At 45.2% G+C, this 24845-nt stretch overlaps 1 protein-coding gene across 1 annotated transcript in view; it reads right to left on the bottom strand.

Annotated features, from left to right (window-relative positions):
• Nucleotides 1-214: 214 nt before the first annotated feature.
• The window catches only part of LOC117526733 (early growth response protein 3), a 28600-nt gene continuing 3969 nt past the window's right edge, over nt 215-24845 (bottom strand). The window contains exons 2-4 of the mRNA XM_034188798.1: nt 16616-16625; nt 1746-1932; nt 215-1615 (exon numbers count right to left, since the gene is read on the bottom strand). Coding sequence (XP_034044689.1) covers nt 276-1615; nt 1746-1905 — 1500 coding nt within the window. The 5' untranslated portion in view covers nt 1906-1932; nt 16616-16625 and the 3' untranslated portion in view covers nt 215-275. The remainder of the gene's footprint in view (nt 1616-1745; nt 1933-16615; nt 16626-24845) is intronic.

The raw sequence follows: 24845 nt of genomic DNA, 5'->3' as shown, positions 1-24845 counted from the left end.
GAGCAGGAGGTGCTGAACACCAGTCATGCAACAAGTCGACGTTTTTGTTCACTTTTACAAGGTGTTTGCACACAGCAGTGGATGAGCAGAGGCCGGCTACTCCTCTCTGTACTCCTCCTCAGTACTGCAGGATTCAGAGAACCTCTCAAGTCACGCGTCCAAACCGACGCGCGCTTTTGGGTTTGTTTTTTTTTTTTTTTTAAATCTTCCAAGACGGAAAGATCCTTTAACAGCGCGCGCACACACGCCCTCGCGGTCGTGCACGTCCGTTTTCCTCAAATACCCTCGGGTAGAGTGAAGGGCCACGTGCCGGTGCTGACCTGCGGCTTTATTTCCATTTTCTCCTTCTGTTTCAGGTGAACGCGTCCGTGCCGCTTCCGCTCGTCGCTGCGCGCGAAGCGTTTGCCGCACACGTCGCAGGAGAACGGTTTCTCTCCGGTGTGAGTCCTGGTGTGGGTGGTTAGGTGATCGCTGCGGCTGAAGCTGCGCAAACAGATGCGGCACTGGAAGGGCTTGTGGCCCGTGTGGATGCGGATGTGCCGATTGAGCTCGTCGGAGCGAGAGAAGCGCCGGTCGCAGCTCTCCATGGGGCAGGTGAATGGTTTCTCTTTGACAGGGCCGTGAGACGCGCCGCCCGCTGATGCTGCTGCGGCGGAGGAGGAGGAGGCGGCAGCGCTTTTTCTGGCCCTGGGTGGCTTTGACGCACGGGTGTAACTTTGCGCAAAAGAATCTGGTAATAATGAAGAATACAGAATGGAGTCTATGGTGCTAGGTACCACCGGTGCGCTGTATAAGGGATCGCACTGATTAGATGGTGGGTGTTCCGCAGAGAACGGTTTGAGGCCCATTGGCGCTGGCAGATAATTATTATAGAGGGGGCTGGAGTAGCTCTGGGAGCAGGTGTCAGAGAAACACGGCTCCTGTTTGATGCCCCCTTCCACTTTAAACTCCATCTCTGGGTTGGGACAAATTGGGGGGAAGGTGTCTAAAAGTTGCTTTACATCCATTTGCTGCTCGGGTGGGAAATCACTTGACATGGGGAAGGTTTCCGTCTGGAAGGTGGTTTCTAAACAGTCAGACTTATTAAACGCACCCCACTCGTAGCAGCTGCTCTCGAACTCGTTCTTCACCACCACGGGGAAGGAGGCCGCCTCGGACTTTGGCTCGACCTTCTTCTGGTTCGAAGCTCGAGAGGAACCGAAGCTGTCTTGCGTCTGATTCCCGGTCTGATCGTCGGCGTACCGTGGGCACGTCTGGCCTGGAGAATACACGGGGGGAGTAGCTCCAGAACAGGTGTAGGGCTGCTGCCTCTTGGCTCCAGCCTCTCCAAAATTCGCGCTGCTGCAGGTGTCCATCGGTGCAGGCGATGGATAAGTTCCCCGACTGCTGGCGCTCTGCTGCGCTTCTGTCACCGGCAGCGTGGATATACCCACGATCTCCGTGATCATGTTGAGCAGCGTCTCGGTGCTGCACGGCGCTCCCTGAGATGTCTCCACGTAGAAACTGCCCGAATAAGCGAGCGACGACAGGCTGTAGGAGTCTTTCGGGCACTCACAGGGGTTAAAAGCGAACTCGGAGCTGGAGGCTTCTGTTTTCAGGGCTGCGGGGGTTCCTTCTGTGGGATCAGGAGCACAGAGAAGGAAAAGACAAAAAAAAAAAAAAACTGAGAATAAGCGCAAAATTGCGAGAGATGCGCCACATTTTATTTTCATACAGTAGGGTTTTTTTTTCTGATGCGAACTCACCGTGGCCAAACTGGGCAGATACCCCCCGCTCCGCGTCCACGTACACCTCCTGGTTCTCTTTACGCGCGCTGCTTTCCATTCCCAGGGAGGAACTGTTGCAATTGTCAAACTGCGGGTAGAAGGAATCTTTCGCGTTCAAATCCATATTGTTCAACATCATGAAGCGCTTTGTAGAAGTCCGTCTCCAAAGGGGAAAAAGAGAAGGATTTCAGAATAAAGGAGTGATGCCGATGACCTTGATGGTGTCAACAAATCATCCAGTGTCAAAAGGTGTAAAAGAGATGGAAAAAGCCAGCAGGTAAAGATAATTCTGTACTCCTTTTGCGCTCCTCGGTTGGTATTTGCCGTGGATTTCGCATCAGCGACTTCCCCTCTGTCTCCTTATATACACTTTGGCAGCTCCCTCGGCCCTCCTCCCCATTCATCAGCTCCAGTGAGAGGATTCCCCGCTGCGTGAAAACTTCATGCCCATATATGGACAGAGGATGTGACGGAGTCCCCCTCCCCTCCCCTTCATCGTTAAAATAGCGGAGTTTGACGTTTCAACAAGTGGTGATCAGTAACGAAGGTTTATCTGTCAGCACAAACCTCACTCACTCATCTTCAACCATTGATCCGGAATTGAACAGCGCAAACCAGCTCTGAGAAATTAAAAGGGTGAGAAAGATAACCCCCATGGCCAACATAAGATACAGAAATGTGGAACCTGGTTATATTTTCAAATATATTGAACAGTTAGCACATGAAAAACTGAAATGTTATTCCTATTTTCATAAATTTTCCAAAAAAAAGTTTTGGTTTTTTTTTACATTAAAGGTATAGTCCCCTTTGCTTCTCGACAAAATTGACAAAAATTACGTTGTGTTGAAATCTAGTTAATTTTATTACAGTTCAATGCATTATATATATATATATATATATATATATATATATATATATATATATATATATATATATATATATATATACACACACACAATAGTCATAAATGATATTATGTGATAATACAAACCTATGAAAAATAGAGCAAGAAAATCAAACCATCAGGGTCTGTTATACAGACTGATTAATTTTTCAAACGCTCAGTTCATCTTTTGCTTTCATCCAGGTTTTGTTTGTTTTTTTATTTATTTTATTTATTTCAATTATTAAGAAAATGGGAACTTGGAATTTCCCACTTACAGTGAAGAAAAATACTTTAAGGTCCAAATATAAGATCACGCTGATTATAAGACGCCCCCTTGTTCCAAACATAGTTTTGGAAAAAAATATTTTCTGAAGAACAAATCTTGTTTTTGTTTGTTTGTTTGTTTTATGAAAATGTTTCTAATTGATAAAATGTAAACACTAAATGAAAGTAAGATTAATGCAAATATAAAAATCTTTAATAACTCTGGTTTCTAAAGTAATATTACATTACACATCGGCAAAGCTGTGATAACAGAGTATTGTTTTCACTGGTGTGTGGCGGGGGGGCAACTGTAAAGGTACTTACATATTTTTTTACTCTATTTTTAATAGAATTAGTCTGGCAACCACAGGTGCCAGTTGTTTACAGTAAAAAAAAAAAAAAGAAAAGAAAAAAACACTGTTGTTTTTGTGATCCACCTTGACACTCTGCATTAAGAGACTAATCAGATGGACATAGACTTAAATACTTTTTATTGTCGTGCACTTTTATTGTCAAATGTGCACAGAATGACACTTCATGGACTCAAGACAGGATTAGTATATATATATATATATATATATATATATATATATATATATATATATATATATATATATACAGTAGTGTTCAGAATAATAGTAGTGCTATGTGACTAAAAAGATTAATCCAGGTTTTGAGTATATTTCTTATTGTTACATGGGAAACAAGGTACCAGTATATTCAGTAGATTCTCACAAATCCAACAAGACCAAGCATTCATGATATGCACACTCTTAAGGCTATGAAATTGGACTATTAGTAAAAAAAAAAAAAAAGTAGAAGAGGGGGTGTTCACAATAATAGTAGTGTGGCATTCAGTCAGTGAGTTTGTCAATTTTGTGGAACAAACAGGTGTGAATCAGGTGTCCCCTATTTAAGGATGAAGCCAGCACCTGTTGAACATTATTTTCTCTTTGAAACCCTGAGGAAAATGGGACGTTCCAGACATTGTTCAGAAGAACAGCGTAGTTTGATTAAAAAGTTGATTGGAGAGGGGGAAACGTATACACAGGTGCAAAAAATTATAGGCTGTTCATCTACAATGATCTCCAATGCTTTAAAATGGACAAAAAAAAAAAACAGAGACGCATGTAAGAAAATGGAAAACAACCATCAAAATGGATAGAAGAATAACCAGAATGGCAAAGGCTCACCCATTGATCAGCTCCAGGATGATCAAAGACAGTCTGGAGTTACCTGTAAGTGCTGTGACAGTTAGAAGATGCCTGTGTGAAGCTAATTTATTTGCAAGAATCCCCCGCAAAGTCTCTCTGTTAAATAAAAGACGTGCAGAAGAGGTTACAATTTGCCAAACACACATCAACTGGCCTAAAGAAAAATGGAGGAATATTTTGTGGACTGATGAGAGTAAAATTGTTCTTTTTGGGTCCAAGGGCCGCAGACAGTTTTCTGAGACGACCCCCAAACTCTGAATTCAATCAATCAATCAATCAATTTTTTTATATAGCGCCAAATCACAACAAACAGTTGCCCCAAGGTGCTTTATATTGTAAGGCAAGGCCATACAATAATTATGTAAAACCCCAACGGTCAAAACGACCCCCTGTGAGCAAGCACTTGGCTACAGTGGGAAGGAAAAACTCCCTTTTAACAGGAAGAAACCTCCAGCAGAACCAGGCTCAGGGAGGGGCAGTCTTCTGCTGGGACTGGTTGGGGCTGAGGGAGAGAACCAGGAAAAAGACATGCTGTGGAGGGGAGCAGAGATCGATCACTAATGATTAAATGCAGAGTGGTGCATACAGAGCAAAAAGAGAAAGAAACAGTGCATCATGGGAACCCCCCAGCAGTCTACGTCTATAGCAGCATAACTAAGGGATGGTTCAGGGTCACCTGATCCAGCCCTAACTATAAGCTTTAGCAAAAAGGAAAGTTTTAAGCCTAATCTTAAAAGTAGAGAGGGTGTCTGTCTCCCTGATCTGAATTGGGAGCTGGTTCCACAGGAGAGGAGCCTGAAAGCTGAAGGCTCTGCCTCCCATTCTACTCTTACAAACCCTAGGAACTACAAGTAAGCCTGCAGTCTGAGAGCGAAGCGCTCTATTGGGGTGATATGGTACTACAAGGTCCCTAAGATAAGATGGGACCTGATTATTCAAAACCTTATAAGTAAGAAGAAGAATTTTAAATTCTATTCTAGAATTAACAGGAAGCCAACGAAGAGAGGCCAATATGGGTGAGATATGCTCTCTCCTTCTATTCCCCGTCAGTACTCTAGCTGCAGCATTTTGAATTAACTGAAGGCTTTTTAGGGAACTTTTAGGACAACCTGATAATAATGAATTACAATAGTCCAGCCTAGAGGAAATAAATGCATGAATTAGTTTTTCAGCATCACTCTGAGACAAGACCTTTCTGATTTTAGAGATATTGCGTAAATGCAAAAAAGCAGTCCTACATATTTGTTTAATATGCACTTTGAATGACATATCCTGATCAAAATGACTCCAATATTTCTCACAGTATTACTAGAGGTCAGGGTAATGCCATCCAGAGTAAGGATCTGGTTAGACACCATGTTTCTAAGATTTGTGGGGCCAAGTACAATAACTTCAGTTTTATCTGAGTTTAAAAGCAGGAAATTAGAGGTCATCCATGTCTTTATGTCTGTAAGACAATCCTGCAGTTTAGCTAATTGGTGTGTGTCCTCTGGCTTCATGGATAGATAAAGCTGGGTATCATCTGCGTAACAATGAAAATTTAAGCAATACCGTCTAATAATACTGCCTAAGGGAAGCATGTATAAAGTGAATAAAATTGGTCCTAGCACAGAACCTTGTGGAACTCCATAATTAACTTTAGTCTGTGAAGAAGATTCCCCATTTACATGAACAAACTGTAATCTATTAGACAAATATGATTCAAACCACCGCAGCGCAGTGCCTTTAATACCTATGGCATGCTCTAATCTCTGTAATAAAATTTTATGGTCAACAGTATCAAAAGCAGCACTGAGGTCTAACAGAACAAGCACAGAGATGAGTCCACTGTCCGAGGCCATAAGAAGATCATTTGTAACCTTCACTAATGCTGTTTCTGTACTATGATGAATTCTAAAACCTGACTGAAACTCTTCAAATAGACCATTCCTCTGCAGATGATCAGTTAGCTGTTTTACAACTACCCTTTCAAGAATTTTTGAGAGAAAAGGAAGGTTGGAGATTGGCCTATAATTAGCTAAGATAGCTGGGTCAAGTGATGGCTTTTTAAGTAATGGTTTAATTACTGCCACCTTAAAAGCCTGTGGTACATAGCCAACTAACAAAGATAGATTGATCATATTTAAGATCGAAGCATTAAATTATTATTAATTAATTAACAATTTTTTTATATAGCGCCAAATCACAACAGTCGCCCCAAGGCGCTTTATATTGTAAGGCAAGGCCATACAATAATTATGTAAAACCCCAACGGTCAAAACGACCCCCTGTGAGCAAGCACTTGGCTACAGTGGGAAGGAAAAACTCCCTTTTAACAGGAAGAAACCTCCAGCAGAACCAGGCTCAGGGAGGGGCAGTCTTCTGCTGGGACTGGTTGGGGCTGAGGGAGAGAACCAGGAAAAAGACATGCTGTGGAGGGGAGCAGAGATCGATCACTAATGATTAAATGCAGAGTGGTGCATACAGAGCAAAAAGAGAAAGAAACAGTGCATCATGGGAACCCCCCAGCAGTCTACGTCTATAGCAGCATAACTAAGGGATGGTTCAGGGTCACCTGATCCAGCCCTAACTATAAGCTTTAGCAAAAAGGAAAGTTTTAAGCCTAATCTTAAAAGTAGAGAGGGTGTCTGTCTCCCTGATCTGAATTGGGAGCTGGTTCCACAAGAGAGGAGCCTGAAAGCTGAAGGCTCTGCCTCCCATTCTACTCTTACAAACCCTAGGAACTACAAGTAAACCTGCAGTCTGAGAGCGAAGCGCTCTATTGGGGTGATATGGTACTACGAGGTCCCTAAGATAAGATGGGACCTGATTATTCAAAACCTTTTAAGTAAGAAGAAGAATTTTAAATTCTATTCTAGAATTAACAGGAAGCCAATGAAGAGAGGCCAATATGGGTGAGATATGCTCTCTCCTTCTAGTCCCCGTCAGTACTCTAGCTGCAGCATTTTGAATTAACTGAAGGCTTTTTAGGAAACTTTTAGGACAACCTGATAATAATGAATTACAATAGTCCAGCCTAGAGGAAATAAATGCATGAATTAGTTTTTCAGCATCACTCTGAGACAAGACCTTTCTGATTTTAGAGATATTGCGTAAATGCAAAAAAGCAGTCCTACATATTTGTTTAATATGCGCTTTGAATGACATATCCTGATCAAAAATGACTCCAAGATTTCTCACAGTGTTACTAGAGGTCAGGGTAATGCCATCCAGAGTAAGGATCTGGTTAGACACCATGTTTCTAAGATTTGTGGGGCCAAGTACAATAACTTCAGATTTATCTGAGTTTAAAAGCAGGAAATTAGAAGTCATCCATGTCTTTATGTCTGTAAGACAATCCTGCAGTTTAACTAATTGGTGTGTGTCCTCTGGCTTCATGGATAGATAAAGCTGGGTATCATCTGCGTAACAATGAAAATTTAAGCAATACCGTCTAATAATACTGCCTAAGGGAAGCATGTATAAAGTGAATAAAATTGGTCCTAGCACAGAGCCTTGTGGAACTCCATAATTAACTTTAGTCTGTGAAGAAGATTCCCCATTTACATGAACAAATTGTAATCTATTAGACAAATATGATTCAAACCACCGCAGCGCAGTGCCTTTAATACCTATGGCATGCTCTAATCTCTGTAATAAAATTTTATGGTCAACAGTATCAAAAGCAGCACTGAGGTCTAACAGAACAAGCACAGAGATGAGTCCACTGTCCGAGGCCATAAGAAGATCATTTGTAACCTTCACTAATGCTGTTTCTGTACTATGATGAATTCTAAAACCTGACTGAAACTCTTCAAATAGACCATTCCTCTGCAGATGATCAGTTAGCTGTTTTACAACTACCCTTTCAAGAATTTTTGAGAGAAAAGGAAGGTTGGAGATTGGCCTATAATTAGCTAAGATAGCTGGGTCAAGTGATGGCTTTTTAAGTAATGGTTTAATTACTGCCACCTTAAAAGCCTGTGGTACATAGCCAACTAACAAAGATAGATTGATCATATTTAAGATCGAAGCATTAAATAATGGTAGGGCTTCCTTGAGCAGCCTGGTAGGAATGGGGTCTAATAAACATGTTGATGGTTTGGATGAAGTAACTAATGAAAATAACTCAGACAGAACAATCGGAGAGAAAGAGTCTAACCAAATACCGCATCACTGAAAGCAGCCAAAGATAACGATACGTCTTTGGGATGGTTATGAGTAATTTTTTCTCTAATAGTTAAAATTTTGTTAGCAAAGAAAGTCATGAAGTCATTACTAGTTAAAGTTAATGGAATATTCAGCTCAATAGAGCTCTGACTCTTTGTCAGCCTGGCTACAGTGCTGAAAAGAAACCTGGGGTTGTTCTTATTTTCTTCAATTAGTGATGAGTAGAAAGATGTCCTAGCTTTACGGAGGGCTTTTTTATAGAGCAACAGACTCTTTTTCCAGGCTAAGTGAAGATCTTCTAAATTAGTGAGACGCCATTTCCTCTCCAACTTACGGGTTATCTGCTTTAAGCTACGAGTTTGTGAGTTATACCACGGAGTCAGACACTTATGATTTAAAGCTCTCTTTTTCAGAGGAGCTACAGCATCCAAAGTTGTCTTCAATGAGGATGTAAAACTATTGACGAGATACTCTATCTCCCTTACAGAGTTTAGGTAGCTACTCTGCACTGTGTTGGTATATGGCATTAGAGAACATAAAGAAGGAATCATATCCTTAAACCTAGTTACAGCGCTTTCTGAAAGACTTCTAGTGTAATGAAACTTATTCCCCACTGCTGGGTAGTCCATCAGAGTAAATGTAATGTTATTAAGAAATGATCAGACAGAAGGGAGTTTTCAGGGAATACTGTTAAGTCTTCTATTTCCATACCATAAGTCAGAACAAGATCTAAGATATGATTAAAGTGGTGGGTGGACTCATTTACTTTTTGAGCAAAGCCAATAGAGTCTAATAATAGATTAAATGCAGTGTTGAGGCTGTCATTCTCAGCATCTGTGTGGATGTTAAAATCGCCCACTATAATTATCTTATCTGAGCTAAGCACTAAGTCAGACAAAAGGTCTGAAAATTCACAGAGAAACTCACAGTAACGACCAGGTGGACGATAGATAATAACAAATAAAACTGGTTTTTGGGACTTCCAATTTGGATGGACAAGACTAAGAGACAAGCTTTCAAATGAATTAAAGCTCTGTCTGGGTTTTTGATTAATTAATAAGCTGGAATGGAAGATTGCTGCTAATCCTCCGCCCCGGCCCGTGCTACGAGCATTCTGACAGTTAGTGTGACTCGGGGGTGTTGACTCATTTAAACTAACATATTCATCCTGCTGTAACCAGGTTTCTGTTAGGCAGAATAAATCAATATGTTGATCAATTATTATATCATTTACCAACAGGGACTTAGAAGAGAGAGACCTAATGTTTAATAGACCACATTTAACTGTTTTAGTCTGTGGTGCAGTTGAAGGTGCTATATTATTTTTTCTTTTTGAATTTTTATGCTTAAATAGATTTTTGCTGGTTATTGGTGGTCTGGGAGCAGGCACTGTCTCTACAGGGATGGGGTAATGAGGGGATGGCAGGGGGAGAGAAGCTGCAGAGAGGTGTGTAAGACTACAACTCTGCTTCCTGGTCCCAACCCTGGATAGTCACGGTTTGGAGGATTTAAGAAAATTGGCCAGATTTCTAGAAATGAGAGCTGCTCCATCCAAAGTGGGATGGATGCCGTCTCTCCTAACAAGACCAGGTTTTCCCCAGAAGCTTTGCCAATTATCTATGAAGCCCACCTCATTTTTTGGACACCACTCAGACAGCCAGCAATTCAAGGAGAACATGCGGCTAAACATGTCACTCCAGGTCCGATTGGGGAGGGGCCCAGAGAAAACTACAGAGTCCGACATTGTTTTTGCAAAGTTACACACCAATTTAATGTTAATTTTAGTGACCTCCGATTGGCGTAACCGAGTGTCATTACTGCCGACGTGAATTACAATCTTACCAAATTTACGCTTAGCCTTAGCCAGCAGTTTCAAATTTCCTTCAATGTCGCCTGCTCTGGCCCCCGGAAGACAATTGACTATGGTTGCTGGTGTCGCTAACTTCACATTTCTCAAAACAGAGTCGCCAATAACCAGAGTTTGATCTTCGGCGGGTGTGTCGTCGAGTGGGGAAAAACGGTTAGAGATGTGAACGGGTTGGCGGTGTACACGGGGCTTCTGTTTAGGGCTACGCTTCCTCCTCACAGTCACCCAGTCACCCTGCTTTCCCGACTGCTCAGGATCTGCCAGGGGGGAACTAACGGCGGCTAAGCTACCTTGGTCCGCACCGACTACAGGGGCCTGGCTAGCTGTAGAATTTTCCACGGTGCGGAGCCGAGTCTCCAATTCGCCCAGCCTGGCCTCCAAAGCTACGAATAAGCTACACTTATTACAAGTACCGTTACTGCTAAAGGAGGCCGAGGAATAACTAAACATTTCACACCCAGAGCAGAAAAGTGCGGGAGAGACAGGAGAAGCCGCCATGCTAAATCGGCTAAGAGCTAGTAGCTATGCTAACCTAGCGGATTCCTAAAAACACGCAAAGTGAATAATGTGTAAATAATTTAGAGGTGATTCAGCAGAAGGAGTGCTTTAGTTAAGGCACGTAAAGATTACACTGGGAAACAAATCGTAATCTAGATAACTAGATCAATCTAACTGCGCAGATTAAACAGCTAACAGATACAGAAAAACACCGCTGTGCTCCGGAACAGGAAGTGATACAATACCGCAGTGAGAGCCAACCACCAGTAGAGGCAAGCAAGAGCAAGTGCTTGCACACAAACTGAATCTACTACTACTACAACGCCCGTCATATGAATTACAAAGTGGTGTTGGACATGACCAAAATGCACTAGTGCCATTTTCTTTCAGGTGTGCACTACAGACAGTCAACAAAGCACCCCGTGGTGTCTATTTTGTGTCAGATTGTTTGTGTTTTTGTTGTTGTTGTTGTGACTAAAAACAGAAATTCAAACAATTTTCCACATAATGCGGGGGGGGGGGTAACTTCCCTTTTTTCCCTCTCTATGCAGTTCTTTGTCACTGGATGTAAGGGAAAATCTGCCTGCTGTCTAAGCTAAACAAAGGATGATAGGATGATTCACCCATCACCCAAATCCTCTGTAAGTCCACTGAGGAATTACAGTGAAAGACTTCAAAATTGAAAGCCATCCCATAAGTGAGGTCATGGGGAAATGAGGAAGCTATGGCTTATCTCAGAGGTGATCTTCCGTTTCAGTGGAATCTATTTGGCATTGCATTGTTGTGTGGATAGCTGAAGAGGAGGTACTGCTGGCCCACCACCACCAGATGGCGCCCTGCTTGGAGTGCGGGCTTCAAGCACGAGAGGGCGTCGGAACTACTGGAGTGACAGCTGTCATACATCATCAACACCAGCTGTCACTCATCAACTACATCCTCCATAAATGCCGGACTGCAACTCCACCTCCCCGCCGAGAAATCAGCTACCATTCAGGTAACCTTCTCTGCTGTGATTTTTCTGAGACTGAATATTGTTCTGTGTGCAGCCGTTTTCCTGTGGTGACAGTCTGAAGCTGGATTGGCGGATAGTGTGAGCGCGACGTCTTCGCCTCTCACTACTTCCAGGGAAGTGACTGACAGGAGCTGCATGGGTGATTCTGTATCTGGAGGTGGAGGTTTTCCCTCCTGGAAGAATTAAGCACTGTAAGATTGCTGGGTGTGTATTCACACACCCGCCATTAACTGTTTCTGTTTCTGCCAGCAGTACCGGGTCTGACTGCTGAAGACAGTGGCCACCTGGGGCGCAGGGCTTGGCGGCTCCGGTGTTCTTCAGATTCGTTGGCGGTGGAAACTGTGTGGGATCTGGCTCTTCTCTTGCCAGACGTCTTCTATCTTCGAGCCTGCCCACACGTCACCTCGTGTATGATTGACGATCCACATTCTCTGTCGTTGTCTGTATTTCGTTGTGCGATTCACAACATTAAATTGTTACTTTTTGGCTTATCCATTGTCCATTCATTAACGCCCCCTGTTGTGGGTCCGTGTCACGACACCTTCCCAACAGGATTTCTCGGCCAGCGTCATGGATCCCGAGGGGCGTCAACCAGAGCTTGAACAGCCAATGGAAGAGCAAGGTGCACAGGCGCCAGCAGGAGGCGTGTTAGGTGAGCTGCAGCAAATTCTAACCACTTTCACTGCTCGGTTGGATTTGGTAACCGAGCAGAACGTTATTCTCAATCGGAGGATGGAGGCTCTCACCGCCAGGGTGAAGGCGCACGATCAAAGCGCTGCTGCAGCACCTCCTCCTGCTGGTCCCATGCCCGACACAGACGTTCCACTGGTCGTTCAACGACCCCCCCCACCATCCCCTGAAGCATACATAAGCCCTCCGGAGCAGTACGGAGGATGTGTCGAGACGTGCGCGGACTTCCTAATGCAGTGTTCGCTCGTCTTTGCACAGTGTCCCGTCATGTACTCGTCAGACGCTAGTCGGGTGGCTTATGTCATTAATTTGCTTCGAGGAGAGGCACGCGCCTGGGCTACGGCGCTCTGGGAGCAGAACTCACGGCTCCTAACGTCATACGCTGGGTTTGTAAGGGAGTTCAAACAGGTTTTTGATCATCCCAACAGAGGCGAGACCGCTTAGAGCATGCTACTGTCAATGAGACGGGGCGCCGGAGTGCAGCCGAGTATGCAGTCGACTTCCGCATCGCGGCTGCGAGGTCCGGCTGGAATAACGTTGCACTCCGCGCCGCCTTCATAAACGGACTGTCTCCGGTCCTGAAGGAGCATCTGCTGGCTAAGGAGGAACCGCGGGATTTTGACGGGCTTGTCGATCTGGTTATACGCTTAGACAACCGTTTAGAGGAACACCGTCGGGAGCAGGGCGGGGGGCGTGGCCGGGCACGAGCCATCCCTCTTCCTTCCGGGTCCAAAAGGGTGCTGTCGTCCCCACGCTCCACAGCCAGAGGGCTCCGTGTGGCAACAGCTCCCCCTGCTGACGAAGCTATGGACACGAGCAGGGCCAAAGTGAAATCAAATGACAGACAAAGGAGGCTGGCCCGCGGGGAGTGTTTTTTCTGTGGCTCTAGTGATCATATACAGAGGAACTGCCCCAAACGGTCAAACTACAACGCCCGTCCTTAGATATTGGGCTAAGGGTGGGCCATAACACGCATGCGGGGAAGCCCCGTAGATCCGCACGAATCCCAGTCACGATCCTAAGTGAGGATTTAACCCTTCATGCCCCAGCACTAGTAGACACGGGGTCGGAAGGGAATCTGCTGGACAGCAGATGGGCAAAGGACGTAGGGCTCCCTTTGGTGGCTCTGCCTTCACCTTTGAAGGTACGGGCACTAGATGGCACCCTTCTTCCATTAATCACACACCAGACACAGCCCGTGACATTGGTTGTGTCTGGGAATCACAGGGAGGAGATTGTGTTTTATGTAACACCTTCTACCTCCCGAGTGATTTTAGGGTTTCCATGGATGGTGAAGCACAATCCCCGGATTGATTGGCCGTCTGGGGTTGTGACGCAGTGGAGCGAAACCTGCCACCGGGAATGTTTAGGATCCTCGGTTCCACCCAGTGTGAGGAGGAGGAATGCTAATGAGGAGGTCAAAGTCCCCCCCAATCTGACGGCGGTGCCGGAGGAGTACCACGATCTTGCTGACGTCTTCAGCAAAGATCTGGCACTCACTCTTCCCCCGCACCGACCGTACGATTGCGCCATCTATTTGATCCCGGGCGCTGAGTACCCGTCCAGCAGGCTGTACAACCTCTCACGTCTGGAATGAGAATCAATGGAGACCTACATCCGGGACTCCTTAGCTGCCGGGTTGATAAGGAACTCCACCTCCCCGATGGGCGCGGGTTTCTTTTTTGTGGGTAAGAAGGACGGCGGACTCTGTCCATGCATCGATTACAGAGGGCTGAACAAGATAACGGTTCGTAATCGATACCCATTACCTCTGTTGGATTCGGTGTTCACACCCCTGCATGGAGCCCAAATATTCACCAAACTTGATCTTAGGAATGCGTACCACCTGGTACAGATCCGGAAGGGAGACGAGTGGAAGACGGCTTTTAACACCCCCTTAGGTCACTTTGAGTCCCTGGTCATGCCGTTTGGCCTCACAAACGCCCCCGTGACGTTCCAAGCATTGGTTAATGACGTCTTGCGGGACTTCCTGCATCGGTTTGTCTTCGTATATCTAGACGACATACTCATCTTTTCTCCGGACCCTGAGACTCATGTCCAGCATGTACGTCAGGTCCTGCAGCAGTTGTTGGAGAACCGGCTGTTTGTGAAGGGCGAGAAGTGCGAGTTCCACCGTACTTCTTTGTCCTTCCTGGGGTTCATCATCTCCTCCAACTCCGTCGCCCCTGACCCGGCCAAGGTTGCGGCGGTGAGAGATTGGCCCCAACCAACAAGCCGTAGGAAACTGCAACAGTTCCTCGGCTTTGCGAATTTCTATCGGAGGTTCATTAAGGGTTACAGTCAGGTAGTTAGCCCCCTGACTGCCCTGACCGCCACTAAAGTCCCCTTCACCTGGTCGGATCGGTGCAAAGCCGCGTTTAGGGAGTTGAAATGCCGGTTCTCAACTGCGCCAGTTCTGGTGCAGCCTGATCCTAATCGCCAGTTCATAGTTGAAGTGGATGCCTCTGACTCAGGGATAGGAGCCGTGCTGTCCCAGAGCAGGGAGTCCGATAAGGTTTTCCATCCTTGTGCCTATTTTTCCCGCAGGTTGACCCCGGCTGAAAGGAATTATGACGTCGGCAATCGGGAACTCCTGGCGGTGAAGGAGGCTCTTGAGGAGTGGAGACACCTGTTGGAGGGAGCGACGGTGCCCTTCACGGTTTTCACGGACCATCGGAACCTGGAGTACATCCAGACCACCAATCGGCTGAACCCCAGGCAAGCCCACTGGTCACTGTTCTTCAGGCGCTTTGACTTCCAGATCACATACCGCCCCGAGACCAAGAACCAACGATCGGATGCCCTGTCCCGGGTGCACGAAGAGGAAGCCAAGGCCGAGTTGTCGGACCCGACAGAGACCATCATCACCGAGTCCACTGTCGTGGCCACCCTCACCTGGGATGTGGAGAAGACCGTCCGGGAGGCCCTGGCACGGAACCCGGACCTGGGGACCGGCCCGAGGAACAAACTGTACATCCCACCAGAGGCCAGAGCTGCGGTTTTGGACTTCTGTCACGGTTCCAAGCTCTACTGTCATCCAGGGGTGCGCAGAACCGTGGCAGTGGTCCAGCAGCGCTTCTGGTGGGCGTCTATGGAAGCCGACGTCCGGGATTACGTCCAGGCCTGTACCACCTGTGCCAGGGGCAAGGCTGACCACAAAAGGACTTCGGGCCTCCTCCAGCCTCTACCGGTGCCTCACCGCCCCTGGTCCCACATCGGCCTGGACTTCATCATGAGCCTCCCGCCGTCCCAGGGCAACACCACCATCCTCACGATAGTGGATCGGTTCTCCAAGGCGGCCCACTTCGTGGCCCTCCCGAAGCTCCCGATGGCCCAGGAGACGGCAGACCACCTGGTCCACCACGTCGTGCGTCTGCATGGGATACCATCAGACATCGTCTCGGATCGTGGTCCTCAGTTCTCTTCCCAAGTCTGGAGGAGTTTCTGCAGGGAACTGGGGGCCACCGTGAGTCTCTCGTCCGGGTATCACCCTCAGACAAACGGACAGGCAGAGCGGGCTAACCAGGAGCTGGAGCAGGCCCTCCGCTGCATGACCTCCACGCACCCGACGGCCTGGAGCAACCATCTGGCCTGGATCGAGTACGCCCACAACAGCCAAGTGTCGTCTGCCACCGGCCTCTCCCCGTTTGAGGTGTGTTTGGGGTACCAGACCCCATTGTTCCCACTCGTGGAGGGAGAGGTCGGTGTGCCCTCGGTCCAGGCCCACCTCAGGAGGTGCCGCCGGGTGTGGCGGACCACCCGTTCTGCCCTGTTGAAGGCCCGGACGAGGGCCAAGGCCCATGCAGACCGCCAGCGTTCCCCAGCCCCTGCATACCAGCCCGGGCAGGAGGTGTGGTTGTTGACCAAGGACATCCCGCTTCAAGTGGAGTCACAAAAACTCAAGGACCGGTTTATTGGACCATTTCCCATCCTCAAGGTCCTCAGTCCGGCCACAGTGAAGCTAAAGCTGCCAGCTTCACTGCGGATCCACTCGTTTTTTCATGTGTCACGTCTCAAACCTCATCACACCTCACCACTCTGCACCCCTGGACCTGCACCGCCTCCTGCCTGGATCATCGACGGGGAGCCGGCATGGACCGTGCGTCGGCTCCTGGACGTCCGTCGAAAGGGTCGGGGGTTCCAGTATCTGGTGGACTGGGAGGGGTGTGGACCCGAAGAACGCTCCTGGGTGAAGAGGAGCTTCATCCTGGACACAGCCATCCTGGTCGATTTCTACAACCGTCACCCAGACAAGCCTGGTCGGGTGCCAGGAGGCGCCGTTGAGGGGGGGGTCCTGTTGTGTGGGCCGCTGAAGAGGAGGTACTGCTGGCCCACCACCACCAGATGGCGCCCTGCTTGGAGTGCGGGCTTCAAGCACGAGAGGGCGTCGGAACTACTGGAGTGACAGCTGTCACACATCATCAACACCAGCTGTCACTCATCAACTACATCCTCCATAAAAGCCGGACTGCAACTCCACCTCCCCGCCGAGAAATCAGCTACTATTCAGGTAACCTTCTCTGCTGTGATTTTTCTGAGACTGAATATTGTTCTGTGTGCAGCCGTTTTCCTGTGGTGACAGTCTGAAGCTGGATTGGCGGATAGTGTAAGCGCGACGTCTTCACCTCTCACTCCTTCCAGGGAAGTGACTGACAGGAGCGGCATGGGTGATTCTGTATCTGGAGGTAGAGGTTTTCCCTCCTGGAGGAATTAAGCACTGTAAGATTGCTGGGTGTGTATTCACACACCCACCATTAACTGTTTCTGTTTCTGCCAGCAGTACCGGGTCTGACTGCTGAAGACAGTGGCCACCTGGGGCGCAGGGCTTGGCGGCTCTGTTGGCGGTGGAAACTGTGTGGGATCCGGCTCTTCTCTTGCCAGACTTCTATCTTCGAGCCTGCCCACACGTCACCTCGTGTATGATTGACGATCCACATTCTCTGTCGTTGTCTGTATTTCGTTGTGCGATTCACAACATTAAATTGTTACTTTTTGGCTTATCCATTGTCCGTTCATTAACGCCCCCTGTTGTGGGTCCATGTCACGATACCTTCCCAACATGCATAGTCATAAAATGTCATGGTGGGGCTTATTTTGTTCAGGAGAATGTGAGCTTTCCATAGATATTTAAATGGTGCCACTTCTCAGGAAAGTGGCGCCATTCCTGACATGCATCCAGGCTGCACACAGCAGCCTGGATGCATGTCTAGACTTTCAAATTATTTATTATTATTACACTGTGCAACGCTTTCATCTTTAGCAGATTACACTACTGTAATATATACTAAGGGAAGGTCAAGTCTGGGAGCATGCACTGATGTAGCATGTGACATCCATCAACTTGGTTCCTGGATCTGCTGCAACAGGGTGAAATATGAGCGTCCCTTTGGCCGCCAGTTGGTGAGGTCCTCAAATCCTGAGGCATTTGTGTGTTGGATCACACCCGGACAAGTGTGTCACATGGTCTAAATGTCATAGTGGACGTTCCTTTACAATCCAAGTCATGAGCCTCAGCTGAGTCTCCCCAGTAACTGGTTGTGCTTGACACAAAACCATTCCTGCAGTACCCAAGGATCCTCTGAGGAGACCTGGGACTGGTTTCATAAAGCAGTCTAATATTTTAGTCTATTAAGTTTACTTAGTCGACTAAGGTTAGTCGCCCAACATTATCATCTAATTTCCGTTTCACATCAATGGCTAAACTTCTAGATTATCCTTCTTATGTTAGTCAACAATTTTCACCGTCATAGCGGCTTCGCGGGTGCCGTTGCCAAGAAACACCTCCAATGCACAACAGTTTTGTTTACTTCTGGGTTGGTCCATCTGCTATAAACATGGCTGAGTTGCTGCAACAGAGGAGAAGCACTCCTGGTCTCAGTGTCCGTAAAAATCTCCAAGGGATTATTCTGGTCCGGGGAGAGCCGCTCCCGCCACAAGTCTCTCTTTCCTTCCTCCTCCATCAAGTGCTGGTGCATGATAGCCACCTTTTTTGATTTAAGACACTGAAGTTGTGCCAACTAAAATAAGATTAGCCTCCTCTGTACCTAAAAATGGTCGGGTAACGCATAACTTTAACTGACGAAGCTCTTTGTGCAACAACTAATGACAAAAGATGAGTCGACTAAGTGAGTGTAGTCCACTAAAAAAGATTAGACTGCTTTATGAAACCGGGCCCTGGTACCAAAGATTCACTCAAAAAACAACATGGGTGTTGTTGGTTTTGTTACATGATCGTAAGTCTAACGTAGCTTCTACGATATAGACTTAAGTTATATAGATGAACACATTCAAATCATGTAGTTTTAACATAACATGCAACAACTTAAAATTTAACTTGCTCAGTGAACATAATAAAATTATGTAAAGTATTTCCACCCAAGTAAAATGCGTTAACATAGCCAGAAACAATTTTGCTGCGTGACCTAAATGTAAATTTGTTGGGTCAACATGATGAATTTGTGTTACTGTTACTCAATTACCATGGTTTAGGCCCACTACATTTGTAAGGGTAAATGTAACAATAAACAAATCAGTAATTCCCTTTGGCTGCTCGCTTGTTTGCGCTTGGGGTCCCCACAGCAAATTCAAGGTAGAGCTGCATAAATGGTGCTGATCCAACACAGCAAAGTTAAGTTGACATTTAAGTTGACATAACTACTTACACGGCAGGTGTGGGGTGGCCAAGTGGTTAGTGCACTTGGTTCAGTACAAAAGGTTCCTGGTTCAAAACCCACCCCTGCCACATTTCTCCATGTAATGTGGAGTTGTGTCAGGAAGGGCATCTGGATTAAAACCTGCACCCATTCAACATGCAGATCCACCTCAGATTTGCTGTGGTGACCCCGAATGCAAATAAGAAAGCAGCCAAAGGGACTTACTTTTGATTTTTATTACATTTACCTTCAAATCTACTTGGCCTGAACCATGGTAATTAGGTAACAGTAATGCAAATTCATCATGTTGACCCAACAAATTTACATTTAGGTCACTCAGTAAAATTGTTTGTGGCTAGGTTAATGCATTTTACTTGGGGGGAAATACATTACATAATTTTTTTTATGTTTATTGGGCAAGTTACTTTTTTGAGTGTTTCTAGAAGTTGCCTTAGGTTAGTGATTAGCACTGAAGTCTCACAACTATACAAGACAAGGGCGCACAAGACCTTAAAGACTTGAACATTCACTCTCCTGTGATGGTATTGTCATCACCAAACACGTCTGTGCAGCAAACATGACTCCATAAGCTTTACTCAGGCATCTCTCAATTTTAAAAGCAGAGGACATGGAGACATGAAGGCCACCACCAAGATACAGTAAGTGAATCACATGAAAAGTTTGACACCACAAATAGATACACTTCTGATGAGTCCAGGAAGTCCAAGAAATCAGCTTGGATCTTTCAGTCTTGATCCAAGACAATATCCAGATACTCTGATTCCTCTCTCAGTTTTCCACGTTCAAGACATCCATTGATTCTTCAAAGATCACAGCAACATAATGGCCAGTAAAGTCTTCTTCCTTAACAATGGCACCAAAGTTGCACATCTCCACAACCTGACCCTAAATCCAGTCTGTGTAAGCGCCGAACAACGCAGAAGAAAGAATACATTCCCGGTGAATGCCTCCACTCTGTACAGCACTCACAGTACTTGTGTTTAGGCTGTCCACAAACCTGTTGGGTGTCCTGCAAATTGGCAGAATGACCCACAGAGCAGCGCAGTCAACCAAAGCAAATGGAACAAAATAAGCACGACCGATATTCACACTCAGAGAAGACGCAGTAGACAGTTGACTTCTTAGTTGTAAAGTCAGACAGCTCCAGCTGCTGAACAGAAAGTAACTACAACTGACTCAAGTTCAGGTTTTACTGACATTCACCAAAAGACAACTGACAGGATACAACTTATTCACAACTCTGCTGCCAGAATCCTATCAAAAACTAAGAAGTGAGATCAAATCACTGCTGCAGAAGCCATTTCCACGGGCTGTCAGTGTCTGACAAAAAAGGTTTTTAAATGCTTTTATTGGTGATCAGGTCTCAAAATAGCTCCCCCCCAACTTATTTGCCTTCATGATCTCTCAGGTATTTTATGATGGTGTTACATTTTACATCTACATTAAACACCTGGAACAACCTTCAAGAAATCAATAAAGAAGCGATTGGCTCAACTAAAAGCTTTTACTTCACTTGGCTTTTAATAAGACTTTCATCTTTATTCTTTCTATTACCATATGTGTTACTGAGTGTCCTTTTTGATTCTTTTTCATTTCTTTCAAGGTTTTTAAATTATTTTGTTATGGGCTTTTTATTTATTTATTATTATTGATTTATGTTTCATAGAGATTATTCCAGGTCAGAGACCTGAAGTTCAATAACTATGTCGATCGGGACTCTATAAAAGTTGTCAAGGACTCCCAAGATATCCCAATGCCAAGTTGGAGAGTAAAGACACAAACCAGGGTTCAAGGAACCCAAATAAAGTCTTGGACAAGCATTTTTCTGGGAACTCATCAGTAGGATCTGCTGGCATTTTGTGATCTGGGTTCTGTGAACATAAATGTGCACTTTCTCCAGATTTCAGAAATTGAGGCAAACAATTGGATGACTTCATGTCAGCACATAATTAAAATTGTCTTTAGTCACTTTTGATTTCGTGGTGCCTTATGTGTGTTCAGTCAGCAGTCACTCCAATCAGAAACCAAAGTAATACTTTGTTCTTATACAACCCCTGGCAAAAATTATGGAATCACCTGCCTCAGAGGATGTTCATTCAGTTGTTTAATTTTGTAGAAAAAAAAGCAGATCACAGACATGACACAAAACTAAAGTCATTTCAAATGGCAACGTTCTGGCTTTAAGAAACACTATAAGAAATCAAGAAAAAAAGATTGTGGCAGTCAGTAACAGTAGACCAAGCAGAGGAAAAAAATATGGAATCACTCAATTCTGAGGAAAAAATTATGGAATCACCCTGTAAATTTTCATCCCCCAAATTAACACCTGCATCAAATCAGATCTGCTCATTGACATTGACCCTATGCCATGACATTGACCCTATGTGTCTTTTTGCAAGGAATGTTTTTGCAGTTTTTGCTCTATGGCAAGATGCATTATCATCTTGAAAAATGATTTCATCATCCCCAAACATCCTTTCAATTGTCCAAAATATCAACATAAACTTGTGCATTTATTGATGATGTAATGACAGCCATCTCCCCAGTGCCTTTACCTGACATGCAGCCCCATATCATCAATGACTGTGGAAATTTACATGTTCTCTTCAGGCAGTCATCTTTATAAATCTCATTGGAACGGCACCAAACAAAAGTTCCAGCATCATCACCTTGCCCAATGCAGATTCGAGATTCATCACTGAATATGACTTTCATCCAGTCATCCACAGTCCACGATTGCTTTTCCTTTGCCCATTGTAACCTTGTTTTTTTTGTTTAGGTGTTAATGATGACTTTCGTTTATCTTTTCTGTATGTAAATCCCATTTCCTTTAGGCGGTTTCTTACAGTTCGGTCACAGACGTTGACTCCAGTTTCCTCCCATTCATTCCTCATTTGTTTTATTGTACATTTTTCGATTTTTGAGACATATTGCTTTAAGTTTTCTGTCTTGACGCTTTGATGTCTTCCTTGGTCTACCAGTATGTTTGCCTTTAACAACCTTCCCATGTTGTTTGTATTTGGTCCAGAGTTTAGACACAGCTGACTGTGAACAACCTGTTATGTGTCGACGCGGGTTGAGGAGCGGACCTGCGTCAGACAGGACCCAGCGCTAAAAATAACCAGAAAGCGGTTCCAAACAGAAACTATTTATTATTCACCTGTGCTTAAAAGTGTAAAAACATAAAAACAACATCCCTCTGGTGGAGTGATTCGTGGCTCGCTCTCCAGCACCCGCAAGGATTAAAGCCGGCGCTCCTGGACTTCCTACCACCGCCAAACACCCCCCAGGTGGACACGACAAACTGATTCTCTGTGAAGCAAAGAGAAGGTGAGGTAAGTCAACAGATACAACTATATCTTCCAATAAACACACGCTATCAGCAACACACTCAGGTCAGTGTCCTTTTTTTTACTTTATGCAAATGAGCAGCTTCTCACAACAAGTGGAGGATCACTTATCCTTCACGCCACAGCAGTGAGAAGCAAACTGCACAATTCTCTTCACAATTCCAGTATACTGTGTAACAAAACACCAAGTCACTATCAACAATTACTTAAACACTTAATTACCTTTAGTGTGTGCTGACAGCATGTGTCCTCACCCCTCCCTGCTTCACGGGCTCGATGTGTCAAAACCCAGGCGCGGTCCTCAGCGTCTCACAAACGAACGTCACAAGGTCGAGTTCCCGGCAGTTCTGCTCAAATCACACATGACTTAAATGCAGAACGCCATCCAATTATCTGCTTCAGCTGCAAGTCGTCCAGGTTGCACGTGAGCACCAATCACAGGTGCTTTCCATGATGTTGATGAGGGTGAAGACTCTTCAGCCAGCACCTTCTTCACAGACAAATCAGCCCTCATGCCACCTGGAGAGCAAAGAAAAGAAAAGAACACCAAAACATCCAGCCACGCCCCCCCAACACACAACACAACCAACATCTTTTGCAACATTGCGTGATGATTTACTCTCTTTTAAGAGTTTGATAATCCTCTCCTTTGTTTCAATTGACATCTCTCGTGTTGGAGCCATGATTCATGTCAGTCCACTTGGTGCAACAGCTCTCCAAGGTGTGTTCACTCCTTTTTAGATGCAGACTAATGAGCAGATCTGATATGATGCAGGTGTTAGTTTTGGGGATGAAAATTTACAGGGTGATTCCATAATTTTTTCCTCAGAATTGAGTGATTCCATATTTTTTTCCTCTGCTTGGTCTAAAAAAGTAACCGTTACTGACTGCCACAATCTTTTTTTCTTGATTTCTTATAGTGTTTCTTAAAGCCAGAAAGTTGCCATTTGAAATGACTTTAGTTTTGTGTCATGTCTGTGATCTGCTTTTTTTTCTACAAAATTAAACAACTGAATGAACATCCTCCGAGGCCGGTGATTCCATAATTTTTGCCAAGGGTTGTACCATTTTCTTACATATGTACAAAATGTGCACACTTATCAAGAGCCAGAATTAAAGCCTAACAGGTGCATATTTCCATTCATTGATGTTAAAGTTGTGCACATCATTACAGTAATAATTTCTTGTGATAGTCATTACTGTTATGTTATATTACAGTACCTGTGTATAGGCTAGCATATACACAGATAATGTGACTGCTGAGTGGAGTGGGTAAATAATATCTGACTTCTTCGCAGAGAATTTTGGGATTCCTCAGGGATGTGTTCTGGTTTGCTCTGTTCAGTGCTCCAAGGACTGAACAGGGTTGTCAAGTCAAGTGTCTTCTTGCCTTTTTTGACGATAAAAGGTTTACTAACATTGACTTTGCAGCCAGTGCTGTGATCTTTGTGGACTCAGTGGATAAATGGTAAATGGACTGGATTTATATTGCGCTTTTCCATCTGCATCAGACGCTCAAAAGCACTTTACAAATAATGCCTCACATTCACCCCGATGTGAGGATGCTGCCATACAAGGTACTCACTACACACTGGGAGCAACTAGGGGATTAAGGACCTTGCCCAAGGACCCTTAGTGATTTTCCAGTCAGGCTGGAATTTGAACTAAGCCCAACAATTTATCCACTAGACCATCACCTCCCCTTGAAATTGGAGTGTCCAGGTTTGCCTTTGTCTAGGATCAAGACAAAGATCTAGGCTTTTAAAAGAAGAAGGAGTACTAACTATTGTCATTATAAATGCAAGTTATTTTGGCTTCTCCCATCTTGGTTGAGGTCCCAACAGCAAATCAGACAAGGATCTACATTTTGATTTGGGACAGGTTTTACGCTGGATGCCCTTCCTGATGCAACTCCACATTACATGGAGAGGTGGCACGGGTGGTCTTGAACCAGGAACCTTCTGTTTTTGAAACAAACGCACTGATCACCTTTACTGTTATTGTGTTTGTATTAATTTTACTGCTACTGTGTACAATCCAAAGTGCATCTGAATGCATCGAAACTGTCGAACCTCTCATCAGATTCATTAACTGTAACACTGCACTGACATTCTTGTCTCTGGGTCCTTGGCCTTTGAGATGGAGAGGCAACATGAAGCCATGAAGTCCCTGAATAAAGGTGTTTGGTGATACGGATACCTTTGTAGTAGAACAAGATCACCAAGTCCTTACAGTCTTTGAGCTTCCTGTCCTGAGTACATGGTTGTGAGACCCAGAACCAGTGACCTAAGGTGAAGACTAGATGTCTTTGGTACTAGGTGTCATCAGAAAACCTTTGGGTACTGCTGGAATGACTTTGTGCCAAACAAGGGGTTACTCAAATGAGGAGTATTTCATTGAGAGGGAAAATCAGTATCAACAATATGCTAGTGCATGACACAACACACAGGTGCTCACTGGTGAGGATCCCAGCAA

This window comes from Thalassophryne amazonica, chromosome 15, assembly GCF_902500255.1.
Source record: "Thalassophryne amazonica chromosome 15, fThaAma1.1, whole genome shotgun sequence".
Lineage (NCBI taxonomy): Eukaryota > Metazoa > Chordata > Actinopteri > Batrachoidiformes > Batrachoididae > Thalassophryne > Thalassophryne amazonica.
Note: the sequence above shows the minus strand (reverse complement) of the source record. Positions and strands in the feature narration are given on the sequence as shown.